The sequence below is a fragment of the Neophocaena asiaeorientalis genome, unplaced genomic scaffold (genome assembly GCF_003031525.2).
Source record: "Neophocaena asiaeorientalis asiaeorientalis breed wild unplaced genomic scaffold, Neophocaena_asiaeorientalis_V1.1 scaffold249, whole genome shotgun sequence".
In the NCBI taxonomy this organism is placed as follows: domain Eukaryota; kingdom Metazoa; phylum Chordata; class Mammalia; order Artiodactyla; family Phocoenidae; genus Neophocaena; species Neophocaena asiaeorientalis.
The window spans coordinates 8,351,429-8,372,478 of NW_020172625.1; the positions used below are offsets into that span (position 1 = coordinate 8,351,429).

The 21,050-nt window shown below is 36.4% G+C and overlaps 1 protein-coding gene across 4 annotated transcripts in view; it reads left to right on the top strand.

The window, feature by feature from the left end:
* Positions 1-21,050, top strand: part of CEMIP2 (cell migration inducing hyaluronidase 2) — a 77,951-nt gene that overhangs the window by 24,264 nt on the left and 32,637 nt on the right. For all 4 annotated transcript variants that reach the window (XM_024738944.1, XM_024738943.1, XM_024738948.1 and 1 more), the window contains exons 5-12: positions 1,108-1,277; positions 5,072-5,260; positions 7,177-7,346; positions 8,411-8,620; positions 8,932-9,137; positions 9,278-9,347; positions 12,385-12,513; positions 14,710-14,798. In XM_024738944.1, the coding sequence (XP_024594712.1) occupies positions 1,108-1,277; positions 5,072-5,260; positions 7,177-7,346; positions 8,411-8,620; positions 8,932-9,137; positions 9,278-9,347; positions 12,385-12,513; positions 14,710-14,798 (1,233 nt within the window). The remainder of the gene's footprint in view (positions 1-1,107; positions 1,278-5,071; positions 5,261-7,176; positions 7,347-8,410; positions 8,621-8,931; positions 9,138-9,277; positions 9,348-12,384; positions 12,514-14,709; positions 14,799-21,050) is intronic.

Here is a 21,050-nt window from a genome sequence, read left to right on the forward strand (position 1 = left end):
GCTTTTTTTTTTTTTTTTTTTTTTTTTTTTTTTTTTTTTTTTTTTTTTGATTTATTTTGCCACAAGCTTGAGCAAAGTCCCTGGGGTGTTTATCACAGTATCACAGAAATAAAATGGTGTTTTTCAAACATACTGCTTTCAACAAATAGATATAAAGCATGTAAAAATTTAAATCTATTGGAGAGTGATTCTACAGTTTTAATTTAAGAATATTAAGAAACCAATAATCCAGTGGTGCTCAGCCTTGTTTGCATACATGAGATCTTAAAAAAATCCCACGCCCAGGGCCCACCCTACATGATTTACCTCAGGATCTCTGAAGGCTAGGACACGCCCCCCCTGCAATTTGTGCCGTTAAGGTTGATACCTACGGCTCTAACCTCTGATCTGTGACTCTGGTTCTCAGTGTGGTTCCCAGACCAGCAGCATCAACATCACTTGGGAATTTGTCATAAATGCAGATTCTATGGCCCTGCCTCAAACAGTCAGAAGGTGGGGCCCAGCAATCTGATTTAACAAGATGATTCTGATGCCTACAAAGTTTGAGAACCACTGCTCTAACTCAGTGGTTCTCCAGTGTGGCTGCACAATCGTGGCATCTGGGGAACTTTAAAAACAGACTAATGCCAGGCCCCACCTGTAGAGATGTTGTTTGCATCAGTGTGGGCTGGGTCTAAGCATGGATATATTCCTAAAGCTCCATGTGATTCTATTATGCAGCTAGGTTTGAGAACATAGCAGAGAGGATAGTGGAAAAGAGAGCAGGTAATAATCATTTAAAAAGAAATGCGTTTCTGCCCAGAATGATATAGGAATGAAATGAGTATGCATTGAGGAAGGAAGTTAGTGATTAATTGAAGTCATAGTCATCAGTGTTTCACCTGTTACAGAGCTGGACAAACAAGGATTTAAAATTCAGGTGCATTTCCTTCTGTGATGTCAGTTATTTCAGTCAAGTTTGGACTTGCAACCACATATGAAAAAAGAGGTGGAGGGATTGACAAAAATGAAAAAATGAATTAACAGCACCTGTCATAACATCTGTGTTGGGGAATTTGGTCAGTACCATGACAAATAATCAAATGCACCTGCTTATTTTCCTTCTAGGCAAGCTTGGGCTTTGGTTGGTGTCATTGATGGTGGAAGTACTTCTTGCAATGAATCTGTGAGAAACTATGAGAATCATAGTAGTGGAGGAAAGGCTCTTGCCCAAAGAGAATTTTATACTGTGGATGGTCAGAAGTTCTCTGTGACAGCTTATAGTGAATGGATTGAAGGTAGGCGAGTACAGTTTATACTCTTGTAAGACATTGGTAAGTATTGTGACAGATTTTTTTTTTTAAGTGTATTCAAATGACATTCTGTTTAGCTTTCTCAACTGGTTAAAGATGAAACCTATAGTTTCCCCACTGTACATACTCTTTTAGACTCAAGGGTTTTTTCTGGACTAGAAAATGATCTAGTTTAGGCACGCCCCCAATTGGACTTTTGTTCTTCATTCTTGAGTCATATGGTGTAGTTAATGGATTTGCTTCCTGGATTTGGTACCAATTGAACCAATCTGGATGTGATCGGGTGAGCTGTCTTTGGTTATGTTCTGAGACAGTGAAATGATCTTGTACTTTAGATTTTCTTGTTATACAGACGTGTCGGCAAATATTACCTTTGAACACATGCTGTATAAACAAATTACTCATTTTCTTAGCAATTTTTCCTTGATAATCCAGCTAGTACATTTATCTTATGGACAAATTGGAAAACACAGAAAAGTACAGTTAAAATTAATGTTTAACCCTATCATTCAGAGTTAATTAGCCCTCTTCAATCTATGTTGCCTCCCCTAGTGTTCATTTTATTTTAACCTGCTTTCCTCTCCTTAAATAATGTATTGTAAAGTTACCTTAGGTCTTTACTTTTTCTTCAGCATATTTTAAAAATTATAATCCACCTTTCAGAAGAACTATCATGTCTAGCACTGATGCTCTGATTTTTTCTCTTAAGGATGTTCGCTGCAGAATTTCTGTACTTACCGACTTTGCTGCTAGATTTTTTTGGCTCCAGGTAGATAGGCAGCCTTCTGTCTGTGCTTGCCCACCAGCTTTCTTTTCCAACCCAATATTATACCAAAATTAATGTGAAATGAGTCATTAAAAAGTGCTTTATTACATCTGTAATTAGCCAGAAAGGTTTAGTTTAGACTGAGCTTATAAGTCTGTTTTGAGCAGCATTGTAGCAAAGTATTCACTGAAATGGATTTTTGGAGACAGAATGCCTGGGTTCATATTCCAGCTCTTTTACTTACTATATGATGATGGGCATGTGACTTTAACTTCCTAACCCTCAGTTTCCTCATCTGAAAAATGGGGATAATAATGGGAACTACCACATAGAGCTGCTGTGAGTATCAAATGTGAAGAATATGAAGTTTTTTAGCGCAGTGTATATAGTAAGCACTAAATAAAGGTTAGCTATTTTAACAATAATGCAAACATGACCTGGGTGTATTTTGTGTCCTTGTAATTAAAGAGAGAAAGTCTTTTGCTTTAAAACAGAGTTCCTGGTATGTAACAGGGACTTTCACATGTTCCATCTAAGCAGCCTTCTGAGTCTGACTGAGGTGAGGAGATGGTTTCTATTATGGATAAGGAAGCTGGAATCAAGCCTCAGCTTTCTGCCTCCAAGACTACTGCTCTTTTGACCACTTCATGGTTGCCTCTGGCAAAAAGCATAGGTAGATGAGGAGTATTTCTAAGCAGGAATTTGGACCTGCATGAAGAGTTTAGTGGAACTGCTTCCAGGAAGACTCCAGGCAGAGGATAACACTGACAAACCTTGAGTCAACATTTCCTTTGTGGGAAATTTTGCTTTCATTTCCACATTGCCAATGACTCCTCTCTTCTGGAAGAGGGTACATTCTAGCTATCCACTATAGAATATTGTTTGTGTTCACAGTGGCTCCTATTTTCTGGAAGAGGTAGAAATTCTCTCCAGGAAGCAAGGAGGATAAAACTTATATCCTTTCATACTTCCAATTCAGTAGTGCTAATAGGAGGTATCTCAGGTAGGATTTTCTTCTACAGCCAGAAAAAAGTGAGGAATAATCGAACAATACAGATTTTTTCCATGTAACCTAGCTTTTTTTTTTTTAAACCAGAAACAAATTCTGATGGTCTTTTAAGCCAAAACTTATTGATCTAGAAATCTTTTTTTTTTTGCTGTACGCGGGCCTCTCACTGCTTGTGGCCTCTCCCGTTGCAGAGCACAGACGCCGGACGCGCAGGCTCAATGGCCATGGCTCACGGGCCCAGCCGCTCCGTGGCATGTGGGATCTTCCCGGACCGGGGCACGAACCTGTGTCCCCTGCATCAGCAGGCAGACTCTCAAGCACTGTTTTACCAGGGAAGCCCTAGAAATCTTTTTTTAAAAGCATTATTGAAATTTTATATGAAAAAATTAATGTTTCTTAGTTGCTCTTTTTTTAGATAATTCTTTTTCGTAAAATCTGAAATTTTGGGTAGTGATTGTCATTGCTACCATTAGTTTTTTGTTTACCTTTGCTTTTAACTTGCCTGTTTTGATTCTTGGGAAGGCAGAATGATAATAGACTTTAGGAAATTGGACTCTGGAATTAAATTAGCATTCATCTGTGGGCTCTATCATTTTTCAGCTGTCAGTCAGACTCCTTGACCTTTGCTTTCTTTATCTTTAATGCATATAATAGTTCCTGTATCTCAAAGTTGTTTTGATGAAAAGTTATTATGTATGTGAAGTCCCACAACTGTTAGCTCTCGTTATTGTTAGAGTTATTATTATTATTTAGACAGAATTCCATTATAGGCTTTAGTATTTATATGCAAGAAACATATAAAAAAAGAAAACACTTTACATTTATTAGGTTCTTTTTTTTTTTTTTTTGGTGCTTTGTAGAAACAGTAAAACATGGTGGATCAGAGTCTAAAGGAGCAGAATTCAAGACTTGCTCAGGTTAGGTTTTATCAGGATATCCTCAAGACTGTAAGGATATTTGTGTTACTCTTTGTGCCTTGCCTAAATTTCCCTTTTTTTTATTCCCCTAACTTGAGTAAATGAGTTTTTTTTACTCCTATCATCGACTTTTAGAGTCAGTGTCTTAAAGTAGCCCCAGAGTAGTTTGCCAGTTAATTAGAAGGATGATAGTGAAGTACAGTTAGTAAACAGATATCTTTGAAATGCGGTGTTTTCCCACATTTCCATATTTTCTGTAGCTTCCATCTATTCCATATTCATTTACATTAAATCAGTTTTTAAACCATAACAGATTATATCATGGACAGTTTAGAAGTAGGAAACACTTCTACACTTGGTTGCATGTTAAAGAGTATAAGTTATGGAGATGCTGGATCAACTTTTCAGTTTTCATCTGCCTAGTTGGGAACCAATTCTGAATTTCAAAAGGAGGTATTAGGAGAGATCAGTAATTAGTAGTCCCTGGATTGCAAGCCTGACGTTATCCCAGGAAAGGAGCCGAGTTGGACTGGGGCACTATCATGTGGCCTTTAGGTCACATTGCAGATAATAGTGGGAATACTCATCCCTTCAGTAGACACTTATGAGTCTGCACTATGAGACAGAGCAGTGAATACACAGATGCATGTACTTTGCTGCCTTTACTGATGTAGCTTCCAAGGAGGTGAGCTGTCTTCCCATTGGAATGATATGAATCATACCAGAGAAAATATCAGAATGAGAATACCGGACATAAAGGTTACTTCCAGCAAGGATGTTTGGGAAGTACTTAAAGGTTCGCCTGAACTTTATCTTGGTTAAGATAGTATCTTGGTTGATGAATTAAGAGTGGAAGGACACTGTAGATAAAGACTAAAGGATGAGCAAAGGCACAGAAATGAGAGATTGCCTAAGGCAAGCTTCTATTCTTAATATTAAGATTACATGTGTGCTAATGTCCTGTTTCATCCTGTGCATGGATCAAATTGAAGCATTGCTGACTTGTGTTTAACTTTTGATTTGTGAATCAGTGAGGGGGTTGATTTTAGAAAAAAAAAATCACTTTCTTTCTTGCTTTTTGGTTTAGGTGTTTCTCTTTCAGGTTTCCGGGTAGAGGTCGTGGATGGAGTGAAACTTCATCTGCTGGATGACGTTAGTAGCTGGAAACCCGGAGATCAGATTGTGGTCGCAAGCACGGACTATTCCATGTACCAAGCAGAGGAGTTCACTCTTCTCCCCTGTCCCAAGTGCAACCGCTTCCAGGTCAAAGTCAAAGGTATCAGACTGTTCAGAAGGCTTCTTGGGAAACCCTCTTTTTGAGATATGACTCCTGGAATTCTTTGTTTTATCTTCAGTCGTCATCATCATCATCATCTTCATCAATATTGAAGTTCTTAGTAGTGGGGTGTTTTGAACACTAGAGGCCCAGAGGATGTTAGATAAAAGTAGTCATTGAGCAATAATGTTGCTGTTAATGATATGTTATAGGCAAATCAGTGTTTTTATGCCAGTTTCTATGTTAAAAAAAACCAAAAAAACGATGCAGACTGGATGGATTTTTTTTTCCCAAGATCCTTTCCAACTTCTTTCTTATTAATTTTCCACTATTAAATAATAGTAAACCAGATTCATTTTTTAATAGAAGTCTTTCTTTTTTTAATTAAAAAAAATGAAACTCATGGTTTTTGAGTGTCTACTTTCTTGGCAAAAAGTAGATCTCACTAATATATTTAAAATGGAACCAAAAAGGTATTTTCAGGGCTTCCCTGGTGGCGCAGTGGTTGAGAGTCTGCCTGCCGATGCAGGGGACACGGGTTCATGCCTCGGTCCGGGAAGATCCCACATGCCGCGGAGCAAGTAGGCTCGTGAGCTGTGACTAGGCCCGTGAGCTGTGACTAGGCCCGTGAGCCATGGCCGCTGAGCCTGCGCATCCCGCAACGGGAGAGGCCACAACAGTGAGAGGCCCGCGTACCGCAAAAAAAAAAAGTATTTTCATAAAACTACATTTCCTATCGTAATCTTGAATAATACATTTTTTTGAGAAAGAGCAATGTACAATAAGATTCTTACTGTAAGCTGTGTTTATAAATGATGACTGACGTTTACCAGGTACTTATTTTGAGCCTGGTAATAGGCAAAGCTTCTTCCTTTATTGCCTCATTTATGGGATTCACTGTGCATTTCACTCATTATATGTCCTTGCTTCTGTAATAAAAATTATACATTTATGATACAAAACAAAATAAAAACAAAACAAAATAATTTATAGTAACTATTTAATAAGTACTCAATGGGTAATTTAGAGCTTTGAAGGTTAAAGGAAAATTTTTTGCTTTAGAAAAAAATGGGATTGGCCCACTTAGCAATTTTTTCTTGTTTCATTCAGTGTTGTACTTTTCTTTCTTGACAATACAGGGCATAAGCAGAAAACAAAAAGCTAAAAAACCATGATACGATCTGGCATTAATTTCATTTGGAAATTCCCACTCTTGTTAACAAGTCTACGTGATAATGAGTCTCCATAATCTCAGCTCCTTGATTTATTTGTATTTTTCCTTCCTGAGTTTATATAGTAAAGATCAGATAAAAGCTCACTATTAAAGTGTTTCTAAGCTTCCAATAATGGTGGGAATTTAAAAGTCCATAATAATATTACAATAAGAAGTGGGAAAGGAAAGATGGTTATTTCTGTACTGTTAATGTCCAAATGTAGATTACTTTAGCTTTGAAGTAGAAGCAAAAACAACTTGACACTCTGTTATCAACATGTACAAAATCATTCGTTTTCCTAGATCCAACATGCATCTGGGTCTTCATGTGTCCTCAAGGGAGTAGAACAAGAGCACATGGACAGGAAGCAGAGAGAGAGAGACAGCATGGATTCTTAGTTAGATTCTGGATTATTGGTGCTGTTCAAGAGAGGACTGAACTACTTCAGGGAGGAGTAAGCTCTCTGTGTGTGGATTTGATAGTTGGTAGTGAGGGTTAAGGCATTGAGTGGGGGATTAGACTATATAATCCTTAAAATCTTTACTTCCTGGGATTCTGTGGTTCTGAGGTATTGAAGAATGGAAGAAAACAATAAATTTTAATAATGTCTTGGAGTTACAGAATAAAGAGGACTATGTTTTTGACATAAGTTTTATGTTTTCATTGTTCTAATGTTATTTTTGCTTTGCTCTCATCAACCAGAAACTCCTCAGTTCCTGCACATGGGTGAGATTATAGATGGTGTAGACATGAGAGCTGAGGTTGGAATTCTTACCCAGAATATTGTAATCCGAGGAGAAATGGAAGACTCATGCTACGCTGAAAACCAGTGCCAATTCTTTGATTATGATACCTTTGGGGGACATGTCATGGTAGGCAAAAGGATTTAATGGACTCTTTGAAACCCTGGCTGCTAAGTGCATGTTGAAAAAACTTCAAGTTTTGGAATGAGATCTTTATGGCTATTGAAATCATTTTATTTCTTTATCCAATAACAATGAGATTTTAGATGATTAAAAGATAAGGTTATATCTTTATTTAGTTGATCTGGACCTATAGTTAAACCATTTAAGAACTGTCCTGTGAAGGATTAAATCAGTTTACATTGGGAAGAACCAATTATACAGACAAAGAAACAATCTCAGTATCATGCATGCAATCTCTGAAAGAATCAGTTTTTTTTTAAAAAAACATATTATGAAACGGTAAGCAGTACACATTCAAAATATGTTTCTGTAAAGATATTTTTTGTATGCAGATTTTTACTCTGTAAAAGTACTAAACACTTACTGTGTGCTAAGCATTGCTCTATGTACTAATGTATTGGACTCCTGGGCTGCATTTTGGCTACATGTGTCTTAAAATCAGTTTTTGTGCATTAAGTAGGCTATTATTGTTGGCTACGTTTCTATTGCATGGATTTCTAAAATGTTGGTCAGTGTCATTTCTTTGTTTTTAGTAGTGTGATAAAAAATCCAGTGTTTGTAAATATTGAGATCGCTCCAGTGGTGGATCAACAGAGGCGTTTTTAAAAAGAACTCAAGTAAACAACAGTATGTGCTAACTAAAACATTGAGGGAGGATTTAGAAATAATTATTTATCAAACTCTGGTGGAGATTATAGAAATGAAAGAATAAGACAAGACTGGAAATGGCCAAAATATTTGAACAAACCCAAACATATATACAGAAACCATTTCTGTAGTTTTCCTTGTTACATTTCCTTTATTCCTAATGAGAGGCTATTTTTATTGCTCTTCAAAGCATTCACTTATGTAAAGAAGCATTTGCTAAATTATGATCCAGGAAAACAGTCTAGTCTAGTCTCCTTCAGATATTTTCTATTAAAACAATATTTTTTGCTACTTTGCTATTCTGAGCTACTTTGCTGAAGCTACTTTGCTTACGTATTAGTTTGATTTTGGTTATCTTACAGATAAAGAAAAATTTTACTTCAGTCCATCTTTCTCATGTGGAATTGAAACACATGGGTCAGCAGCACCTGGGGCGGTATCCTGTTCATTTTCACCTGTGTGGGGACGTGGATTATAAAGGAGGGTACAGACATGCAACGTTTGTGGACGGCCTATCTATTCATCACAGCTTCTCAAGGTGCATCACTGTGCATGGGACAAATGGCTTGCTGGTAAGTAGCCTCACATTATGTTGATGCATATTATGGAAACAGTTAACTCTCCTTCATTCTCATGACTTCTCAATTTTATATAAGTAAGCTGTTATACCACATGTCTTACTCTATCCTGCTTTACTGAGAGTTCTGCTGTTTTTCTCTGTTCTTTTAAGAGATCAGTGAACCCTGACATTTGACTTTGCCCCATCAGCTAAGATGAAAACTTGTTTTTGCTTTTGTACTGAGCATGCCTCATGAATAGCACTTGTCGCTTAAACCGCAGCCAATCTTGTTACCAGTGACATCATACACTTGTATTTCTGCAGATAAAAGACACCATCGGATTTGACACACTAGGTCATTGTTTCTTTTTGGAAGATGGTATTGAACAGAGAAACACTTTGTTCCACAATCTGGGACTCCTCACCAAACCAGGCACCCTACTTCCCACTGATAGGAATAACTCCATGTGTACCACCATGCGGGAAAAAGTGTTTGGAAATTACATCCCCGTGCCTGCCACTGACTGTATGTGAGTAATTGGCGGAGTGAAAAACTCACTTGTGATGGTCAAGGGCTGTTGGCTTTTGGGGAAGATGTTTTGGGGGAGGTTTTTAATAGGTGGGATTTTTCCTGATGAATGTTTAAATCACCTTAAAAAATGCCTTTCAGGGCTGTTTCAACTTTCTGGATTGCTCATCCCAACAATAATCTGATTAATAATGCAGCTGCAGGCTCACAGGTAAATAATAAAGTGCTTCAGTTTTTTTGTATTTAAGTTTGTAAGTATTCTGGTTTATATATATGCAATGTAGTTTGTGGTAATCTAACTCAAGCACCTTGCTTTCTGGTACAGCTTATTTCATTGAGAGCAGGCTATAGTTGAGATGGTTCTTCTATTTTTTCTAAATCATTTGTGCCAGTTAGTGTTTATGAGTGTAGTAAGACAGGTGCTAAATGCCAGAAAAGAGGTGGGCTCATATCTAGGGTTATCATGCCATCTCCAGAGTGTATTTTTACTGTACTATGTACGATCTTTCTGGCTTCCCTATTTCAGTCATATATTAATGAGCAAAGAAAGCCTTATGAGAGTGGATTATTCTGTAGAATATTATGACAATGGTCATTCTGGTCAAAGGGGCACAACCTTTTGTTAAATACAGGGATTGTATACACTTAGGGATTTCATCTCTTTGGTAAAGCAAGGACTCAATTGTGTGCCTTAAATTGTTTCACATACACATACACAGGGATAACTTAAGAGAATAAATGAACTGTTTTTGGATGACAGAAATGTCTCCTGGATAAGCTTGGAGAAATTTACATTTGTAATTGTGTGTTTTTAGAGCTGCTAATTTATAACATAAAAATGAATCTTTAAGACATGATACTATTATGAGTATATCTGTGCTGAAAACTATAGCACAGAAATATGAGCTTTGTAGCAAAACCTGAATATTCATATATATACATCATGGCTATTAACATTTAAAAAGGAAAGAAATACCTAGCATTGTTTTCCAGGATGAAATAAAAAATAGTTGAAGGGAGTATTTCTTCAAGATAACCAGAAAACAGGTATCACTGGGTGATGGTAGAATTCACATCTGTGATTTTTCTTAAAAACATAAAACATAAAATTCTTATTTGACAGAGCAGAGACCTGGACATTCAATCATTTCAGGCTTCTATTCATTCATTTTTCATCAAATATTTGTTGAGCCCATACAGGATTTGTGTTGAGAGTTTCTGATTGGAAGATGAGATTTTGGGTAAAGGTGACCAAGGGTTTGACGTTCAGTCTTACCCCAGGATCGTCTTCTGATCTGTTACATTACAAATCAACAGTCAGAGCAGAGCTTCCTTTAAGCTGTTTTCAGAAGTCATGGGTAGAAGATCAAAGCAAATTGCAAATAGTCCATGAAAAATGTAAGGTGAGGTTGCCAGACATCCTTATTAGGCCTCATGTGAGAAAAGAAGAAAGCAGGTCTCTATCTTTTCCATCTCCTGTGTGTTCTTCGTCCTTTGCATTCTGTGAGTTCTTTTTTTCTCTCTAGAAAAATTGTTCCAGTAAAGCTCATGTTTTGGCAAGGGTTTTCCTCCCAAAGTAAATCAAACCCTTTCTTCTTGGTACCTTTCCACTGCCTTTTACAAAGCTCCCTTTACCTGTTTTGACACCACAGAGTTTTAACAGGAAACAGCTGCTACCTCCTTATCCCCCTTTTTCTATCCCCCAACCTGAAACTCCATTGCATCTTGGGAGGGTTTACTCTGCCCTCAGTTTATAGGGCTATGGTATGGAGCCTTCTTCACAGCCCTCCAAGTCTGTTTTGTGCCCAAAAGAATAGAGGTGGCAAACACAATTTTCAGAGTAGTTTGTTTTACTAAGACCCATCTGTAAAGTTTTATCGTGGAAAAATGCCACATATTGCATTCGTTTTGGTGATATGTTTTCCACAATTCATATCTCTATGCTCCTAAAGGACTTTGTTACAACTAATATAGTACTTATTACATATATTATATTTTAGTTCTCTCTGTATTTCCCATTAGAGTATGAATTCTTTGAGACCTGGCACTAAATAAATGTTTGCTAAATTTGAATTGATACCATACTTTAAGACTATATATTTGAGTTTTAACAATCTGTTTAATCAGAGTTCCTTAATGTGAAGTTGTCCTTCACATTGGGCTGATGTTTAATTAAATTGTAAAATAAAATATTATCACAGAGATTAAGAACATTTCATTTCGATTTTTATATCTCATTTTGAGTGTCAGAAATTTTCAAACTGTTCTGCTGCTTTGGTTAAGGTAAGTAACACTGAAGTTGAACAGACAGGACCTAGCCTGAGACAGCATCCTGATTCATGTGTGTGGTGGTTTTTTCTGTTTGGCAAAAATTTGCCTCGGGACAAGAAGGGCACTGGAGTTGTTTGAAAGAAGTCAGTGATGGATAGTTGTTTAATAGGTATGACTCATCTATTGATCAGGTTTGGAGGTAAACAGAAAAAAACCCATATTGCTAAAAGGCTGTGCTGTCCTGGTCACATGGAAGGGAAGGGAGGATTTGGTTCTAGTTCTGTATGACTCTTTTTTTATTTTCCCCAGCTGTTATTTAATACTTTGATTTAAAAAAATTTTTATTGGAGTATAGTTGGTTTACAATGTTGTATTAATTTCAGGTGAATCAGTTATACATGTACATATAACCACTCTTTTTTTTTTTAGATCCTTTTCCCATATAGGCCATTACAGAGAACTGAGTAGAGTTCCAATCTCTAGGTCTAGCCATGTTGCTACAAATGGCATTATTTTGTTCTTTTTCATTGCTGAGTAATATTCCACTGTGTGTGTGTGTGTGTGTGTGTGTGTGTGTGTGTGTGTGTGTGTGTGTGTATGTACATACCACATCTTCTTTATCCACTCCTCTATTGATGGACATTTAGGTTGCTTCCATGTCCTGGCTGCATGAGTTTTTAAAGTAGATAATGATGGGAAAGTTACTTCAAAAATAAATTTTGGTATCAGCCAATTCTATCTTTCGTCCCATCTTACAAGCAAAGTTAAATATGCCTTTTTTTTTTAAGCCTGATATACTGCTTTGAGTGTACTAGATGAGTGCACAACTCTTAGAGTCAATTCTGAACCTGAACCAATGAATAATTAGTGTTAAAAAGATGAAACTTGTTTGTGAAATGCTTAGGTTATGTGAGAGTGTTTCATAGAGTGGCTTTATAAAAGGAGGCTTTTTAATAATCTTGCCCTTTTAATTATAGGATGCTGGAATATGGTATTTATTCCACAAGGAACCTACGGGGGAATCCAGTGGATTGCAGCTCTTAGCAAAACCAGAACTCACTCCATTGGGAATATTTTATAACAACAGGGTCCATTCAAGTTTTAAGGTAGGTTCCTAAATTTTAACAATCAGTACATAATGATTTGCAGGGTAAAGGATGGACTACTGTGATTACAACTGAGAAATGTTAATATTAGGTAGAACTTGTCATCAGAGAAAGTAATTTGTGATTAAATAAGCAGACTCCTAACCTTGCCACATTCAGGATGTATAGACAGCTTTCTGTTTATACACACATAGGAGTATATGCTACGGCACACATGTACATGCAATCTGAATAATTATAATAATGGACTTGACCTATGAATCCTCATCCTCTTCCTTCTCTCCCCTTGCCTTCTTTCCAATCTTTAATATCATTACATGTTTCTAAGGATGTACACATTAGTGTATTATATGCTTCTGGAGCTTAAAAAGCATATTTTCTCTCTCAGTGCTAATAGCGTGTCCTATTGGATACTTAATACTAGTTATGTAAATAGTGAAATATTGTTTAAGAATATTTGACCCAATTTAAAATGATATATAGGTCAAGGAGACGAAAGGCCATTTAAGAACTCTCACTTTCATGATATTTGGCACTTGTCCCCACCTCCCTGGTGATAAATGCATCTGGTTCATTTTATGCTCCCAAGGCATCTTGATATTTTCATCATGTGATACAATGCCCAGATTCTTTACTCTGATGTGCCCGTCAAAGTTGAATTAATACTTTCCATTTATGATACTCAGAGGATCCTTTAAAAACCTAAGTGTGATGTACTTTGAAGAGCTTAGAATCACTTGATGAAGACTTGAGAGAGGAAAAAACTTAGAAAGAATTGTGGTTTTTATGAACTGAATAGTTGATTAAGGCTAGTAATTGTTGAAAGCAGCACTTCAAAGCAGAAATCCTCAAAATTTTCTAATTATAAGTGGTATTACAAAAAACACCTTATTCTAATTAATTTTTTAAATGTCATATACCATGAGGACATGTAGTAATCTACTGTATCAATTTAAAATAAAAGGTATTAGATCTAAATAATGAGTGGATTATTAGGTTTTAACTTGTTAAATTTGGGACTGACTATCCAGAGTGATATGAGACATCCAGCCTGCTGGGTGTCTCAGGGACACATAAATAAAATGTGTTCAACACGAAAATCCTTATTTTTGTCCCCAGACCCATTTCTGTGTCTTCGTTTCAGTGAATGAAACTATTAGCCACTTAATTGCCCAGACTAGAAATATATGAACCTTTATTGTTTGTTTCCTTTCCCTTATCCTTAGACATTTTATTAATTACTAAATGGTATCAATTCTACCTAGTAAAGAATTCTCACTCTATTTTACCTGTTACTGTCACGAGTCTAGATCACCTTTATTTCTATTCTGGATTACTGTAGTCAGCTCCTATTTTTTCTCTTATCTCTCTTTTTGCCCCTTTCTAATTCATTATCCATCTTGTAGCCACAGTATTCTTTCTTAAAATGCACTTGATTCCATTGCCTTCATTAAACGTCCCATTGTCTTGACTCTTTAGCGTATCAACTCTGCACCATTTGGCATTTGCTTCTCTTTAGTCTTCTTCCTTACCTTTCCTCCCTCCATATATTTCCTGTTAGTCCAGCTAAGATTTTTTTCCCTCAGATGTGCCATGCTTTCTCTCATCCCCAGACGTTTTGTACAAATGATTCCCTTGAGTACTTTCCGCTGGGTTCTTCAACTGTTTCCCACCCACTCCCTGCCCTTCATCCCTGACCTGTTCTGTGTGGTTAGTTCCTTCAAGTTTCAGCTTTAGGATGTCACTTCTTTTTGGAGACATTCCCTGAATTCTCTCTCTCTTACCTTCACAAAAGGTCTTATCTTGGTGCTTTCCTTATGTGCTGCCAAAGCATCATCTACTTCCTTTGTTATATGCTTATCATATTGGATGGTAATTGTTTATTTCATTGCATGTCTTCCTGATAGTTTATGTGTCAGTAACAGCAAAGACCATAGTTCTCTGGTTGACGTATAATGCTTGGTGCCTACCCTAAGGTGGGCACTAAATAAATGTTTGCTGAATGACCGAATGAGTAAAAGTATTAAAAAAATACAGTAAAGTAGCTCTTTTTGTAATACCTTTGCTTTGCTGTTTATTCCCTTCTCCCTCCTTTTTTGGTAGATGTGATAAGCTAAAACTTATTTCATGAATCATTATATATATAGTTATAACTTGGGATTCATATTCATTTCAGTCCATTATTATATTTTCCAGGCTGGCTTATTTATTGACAAAGGTGTCAAAACAACCAATGCTAGTGCTGCTGACCCAAGGGAGTACCTCTGTTTGGATAACAGTGCAAGGTAGAACTGGTCCTTTTAAATCACACTCAAGCCATATCTTGCCAAAGTAAAACTTTCTGAGTTAAGCTGTTGCGCTCTTTCTCCAGTAACATGTTTAAACTGAAGTTTTCAGGGTTTGTAGGAGGGTTTTGGAAAAACATTTATTTTGCTGTTCTAGGTCCTGTGGCTGGGCTTTTCATCTTATTGAGATGCCAAAGAAATTGATGCTTTTTCTCTTTTTGACAGTTGTAAATTGATGTTAGAGAGAGTTGTAGAAAGAGAAAGAAAAAGAAGAGAGATATGTTGAAAAAGGGTTCAAAATTTGGCCAAAAGTAGAACATGATTCATTGAAAAACAAGTTAAGCTAAGATGTTTTAATATAACCCCTGAAAACCAAGGCATATATAATTTATTGTTAGTGGTCAAAGTGGAATGTTGCGTTAAATCTATTTCAAAGGGAAAAGTCTCAAACTTGATGATTAAGCTAGTTCTGGTTCAGTTCTTCGTAGTCTCAGATTCATATCATAGCTGGACTATGTGTTACTCTCCTTTATAACCACAAAATGTGGTTAGGATATGGATCAGCATTTCAACAAAGTTTTTTTTTTACATGCTGTATATGAGCCAAAATAAATAAAATATCTCCAATGGAAACAAAATTTTCTGGAAAAGATGGCAACTTAAGGTCATATTCAGTAGAAGCTGTGTACATGTTATTTTTCTATACTTCAAGTTGATTGACCAACTAAAGGATCTGAAAGGGTTCTAGATTTAATAGGCTCTGTTGACAGTTATTTAAGAAAAGGATGACAGGCGCTATTGTTCACAAGGGAATAAAGTAGGAGTCACACTGGAGGTTGGTAAAGCAGAATCCTTGTGACACAGTAATAAAGGTCAGGAGAAAACTGGGCAAATAAGTTAGTAAAATTAGTCATTGTTAAAGGTCAAGGTGAGCCTGAAATGTATTAAAGCAATGATCAGAAAACATTTGACAAGTGGAGAAATTGTAGGCATTGTTTAAATAAAACACAAGGAAGGTACTGGACACCTAATAGCTGGGCAAGGTATGACATGGAAAAAGAGGAGATAAACTTGAGATGAAAAAGGAGCATACAGATGACAACAAATTATGAACCAAAAAGAGAATATTAACTGACAAAACAAACTTTGCTAGAAGATTGCTGCTGCTTTTTAAAAGAGTTTATTGTAACTGGTAGAACTAATAATGTGTACTTTGCTAAGTTAGTATTAACAGAAAAATCTTTATACACAGCACAATTGACTCTCTTATCTGCCTTAAAAAATTACATGTGTGTGTATAAATGGATGGATGAGAAAATATATTTCAGAGTCTATTGATATTTTCATTATACTTGACAATAAAACAACTTGTTCATAGTGGCCTAAGAAGTTCTTTACCGTGTGTGAGTGTATGATATTATGATAATGGTATTCTTTCCTCTGCTCTCTATTACTTTTATTACTAGTTTATAAATACATACATATTGGTAAGGAATTAGACTCCATTTGGAAGTTGTTATTGAAAAGAACTGATTATAGGAGAGGAGTAACAAGACATTTGACAGCTAGTATATACATTTAATTTTGTATAAACTAATGTATAAGATATGCCCTCATGCATTCATGCAGTTCAGACATGAGTAAAAATGATAAAACTCAAACACAAATGAGTAATAATCCAGCCCATGAATTAAACATCAGACTCATGGGATCCAGAAGATATTTAGTCTATTCATCAAAGGGGAAGTTAACCTAATTGTTAATCAGATGAGCCTTTCCTTGTGTCTTCAAGATATGAAATTACAGGAATCCAAAGACGGGATATTTTAAATCCAGAAAGCTCCCAGTTTAAGATTGGGAAATTTCATCTAAAAGGGTAAAAGAGCATGAGAACCAACTAGTGCATTTAAAGCAGAGGACAATTAAGGGAGAGTTGGGAAGTGTGCTGAAGGCTTATACATGAAGGTGATAGAAAATTAACTGCATTTTCTACATACCAAGTGGGAAAGAGGATGAAAAATAAAGGTTATCTGAGCAAGTGGTCAGTGATTTATATGGATAGAAATTTCAGAAAAAATGAGACGGCTACAGCAGAAAATCAGATGTTGCTTTACTGTACTTTTTTTTTTTTTTCTTTTTGGCTTTCTTTTAGAACATTGTGTAGTTTCCTTACCAGAACTCTTCCATCTGCTTGATATTATGTGATGACTGCAAAGCTGTTTGGCAGCAACTACAATGCCAGAAGAGTGGGTGGTGGCTCAGAGTCAGACTTTTTACCCCTTAGGTCAGAGCCATTTAGTGTAAGGGCTTATGTACACAATCTAAGGGTGGATGTAGCGCTTTCTAGATTGGTCTCCTTACCATCCGTTCACCATTATCCTTTCACCAAGTAGCAGCTAGTGACCAGTTAAAAAGTGAAATCCGGTTATATCACTGCCCTGACTCCATGTTTCTGATGACTTTCCATCACATTTATTTATCCACCTGCTTTATTGAGGTATGATTGACATGTAAAAAGCTGTGCATATATAATGTATAGAACTCGGTAAGTTTGGAGATAAGTACACACCCATGAACTCTCAAGGGCATAGACTTATCCATCACCTGCCAAAGTTTCCTTCTACCTCCTTTATGGTCATTATTTTTTTAATTAAAAAAAATTAAATTTTTTGTGGAAAGATCACTTACCTGAAGATCTACTCTCAGCAAATTTTAATTATACAATACAGTATTTTTAGCTATAGGCACTATGCTGTAGAGTAGATCTCTAGACTTTATTTATCTTACATAACTAAACCTTTTGTGCCCCTTTGACTATCACTTCGCCATTTCCTCCTCCCTCCAGCCCCTGGCAACCACCATTCTACTTTTACCTTTGCATTTAGAATAAAGAACCACACCCTTGCCTGGCACATGCCTTCCTGCCTATCCTCTCCCTCTTGGTTCTTACTTACCAGCCAATCTGCTTATTGTCCCTTGAATATGCCAAGCTCACTCATGCCTAAGGACCTTTGCACTTGCTGTCTTCTGGGCATAGCTGCTTCTCAAATCATGCATATGTGATGATCACCTACCATGTGCCAGCAACTTTCATAGTGATGTTTGTGCAAATGATGTTTCTTTAACGTGTGATTGAAAATCTCAACCAGCTGAAATGGTTTTTGTAAAGCTGTGTAGTTTTTTCTCTCCCCACCTGCCCAGCTCTGTAAGATTATGATGGAAATGATCTTTTTAAAAATTAGGTGGCCTTATGGAATTATTTGAGTTGTTACAGTTGACAGAGTTTTTTTTGTTGTTTTTTTTGGTGTGGGAGGGGTGCCATGCTGCATAGCATGTGGGATCTTACTTCCCCGACCAGGGATCGAACCCGTGCCCCCTGCAGTGGAAGTGTGGAGTGCTAACCACTGAACCGCCAGGGAATTCCCGGTAAACAGGGTTTTCTGTTTAAGAAAAAAATTTTGAATTTTATTTTATTTTTTTATACAGCAGGTTCTTATTAGTTATCCATTTTATACACATCAGTGTATACATGTCAATCCCAATCTCCCAATTCATCGCACACACACACCCCTACCGCTTAGCCCCCTTGGTGTCCATACGTTTGTTCTCTACGTCTGTGTATCAGTTTCTACCCTGCAAACTGGTTCATCTGCACCATTTTTCTAGGTTCCACATGTATACGTTAATATACAATATTTGTTTTTCTCTTTCTGACTTACTTCACTCTGTATGACAGTCTCTAGATGCATCCACCTCTCTACAAATGACCCACTTTCGTTCCTTTTTATGGCTGAGTAATATTCCATTGTATATATGTACCACATCTTCTTTATCCATTTGTCTGTTGATGGGCTTTTAGGTTGCTTCCATGACCTGGCTATTGTAAATAGTGCTGTGATGAACATTGGGGTGCATGTGTCTTTTTGAATTATGGTTTTCTCTGGGTGTATGTCCAGTAGTGGGATTGCTGGGTCATATGGTAGTTCTATTTTTAGTTTTTTAAGGAACCTCCATTCTGTTCTCCATAGTGGCTGTATCAATTTACATTCCCACGAACAGTGCAAGAGGGTTCCCTTTTCTCCACACCGTCTCCAGCATTTGTTGTTTGTAGATTTTCTCATGATGCCCATTCTAAATGGTGTGAGGTGATACCTCATTGTAGTTTTGATTTGCATTTCTCTAATAGTGATGTTGAACAGTTTTTCATGTGCTTCTTGGCCATCTGTGTGTCTTCTTTGGAGAAATGTCTATTTACGTCTTCTGCCCATTTCTTGCTTGGGTTGTTTGTTTTTTTAATATTGAGCTGTATGAGCTGTTTATATATTTTGGAGATTAATCACAAACAGTGACAGTTTTACTTCTTCTTTTCCAATTTATATTCCTTTTATTTCTTTTTCTTCTCTGATTCCTGTGCTATGTTGAATAGTAGTGGTGAGAGTGGACATCCTTGTCTTGTTCCTGATCTCAGAGGAGATGCTTTCAGTTTTTCACCATTGAGAATGATGTTTGTCGTGGCTTTGTCGTATATGGCCTTTATTATGTTGAGGTAGATTCCTTCTGTGCCCACTTTCTGGAGAGTTTTTATCATAAATGGGTGTTGAATTTTGTCAAAAGCTTTTTCTGTATCTATTGAGATGATCATATGGTTTTTCTTCTTCAATTTGTTAATATGGCGTATCACATTGATTGATTTGCGTATATTGAAGAATCCTTGCATCCCTGGGATAAATCTCAGTTGATCATGGTGCATGATCCTTTTAATGTGTTATTGGATTCTGTTTGCTAGTATTTTGTTGAGGATTTTTGCATCTATATTCATCAGTGATATTGGTCTGTCCTTTTGTTTTCTTGTAGTATCTTTGTCTGTTTTTGGTATCCGGGTGATGGTGGCCTCATAGAATGAGTTTGGGAGTGTTCCTTCCTCTGCAATTTCTTGAAAGAGTTTGAGAAGAATCGGTGTTATCTATTCTCTAAATGTTTGATAGAATTCATCTGTGAAGCCATCTGGTCCTGGACTTGTTTGTTGGAAGTTTTTTTTTTTTTTTTTGGAAGATTTTTAATCACAGTTTCAATTTCATTACTTGTGATTGGTCTGTTCATATTTTCTATTTCTTCCTGGTTCAGTCTTGGAAGGTTATGCTTTTCTAAGAATTTGTCCATTTCTTTGAGGTTGTCCATTTTATTGGCATAGAGTTGCTTATAGTAGTCTCTTAGGATGCTTTGTATTTCTGTGATGTCTGTTTTAACTTCTCCTTTTTCATTTCTAATTTTTTTGACTTGAGCCCTCTCCCTCTTTTTCTTGATGAGTCTGGCTAATGGTTTATCAATTTTGTTTATCTTCTCAAAGAACCATGTTCTAGTTTTATTGATCCTTGCTATTGTTTTCTTTCTTTCTACTTCGTTTATTTCTGCTCTGATCTTTATGATTTCTTTCCTTCTACAAACTTTGGGTTTTGTTTGTTCATCTCTCTCTAGTTCCTTTAGGTGTAAGGTTAGGTTGTTTATTTGAGATTTTTCTTGTTTCTTGAGGTAGGCTTGTATTGCTATAAACTTCCCTCTTAGAACTGCTGCATCCCATAAGTTTTGGATCATCGTGTTTTCATTGTAGTTTGTCTGTAGGTATTTTTTGATTTCTTCTTTGATTTCTTCAGTGATCTCTTGGTTATATAGTAACATACTGTTTATCCTCCATGTGTTTGTGTTTTTTACATTTTTTTCCCCTGTAATTGATTTCTAATTTCATAGTGTTGTGGTCAGAAAAGGTGCTTGTTATGATTTCAATTTTCTTAAATTTACTGAGGCTTGATTTGTGACCCAAGGTGTGATCTGTCCTGGAGAATGTTCTGTGTGCACTTGAGAAGAAAGTGTAATCTGCTGTTTTTGGATAGAATATCCTATAAATATCAATTAAATCTATCTGGTCTATTGTGTCACTTAAAGCTTCTGTCTCCTTATTAATTTTCTGTTTGGATGATCCGTTCATTGGTGTAAGTGAGGTGTTAATGTCCCCACTATTATTGTGTTACTGTCAATTTCCTCTTTTATAGCTGTTAGCAGTTGCCTTATGTATTGAGGTGCTCCTATGTTGGGTGCATATATATTTATAATTGTTATATCTTCTTCTTGGATTGATCCCTTGATCATTATTTAGTGTCCTTCCTTGTCCCTTGTAACATTCTTTATTTTAAAGTCTATTTTATCTGATATGAGTATTGCTACTCCAGCTTTCTTTTGATTTCCATTTGCATGGAT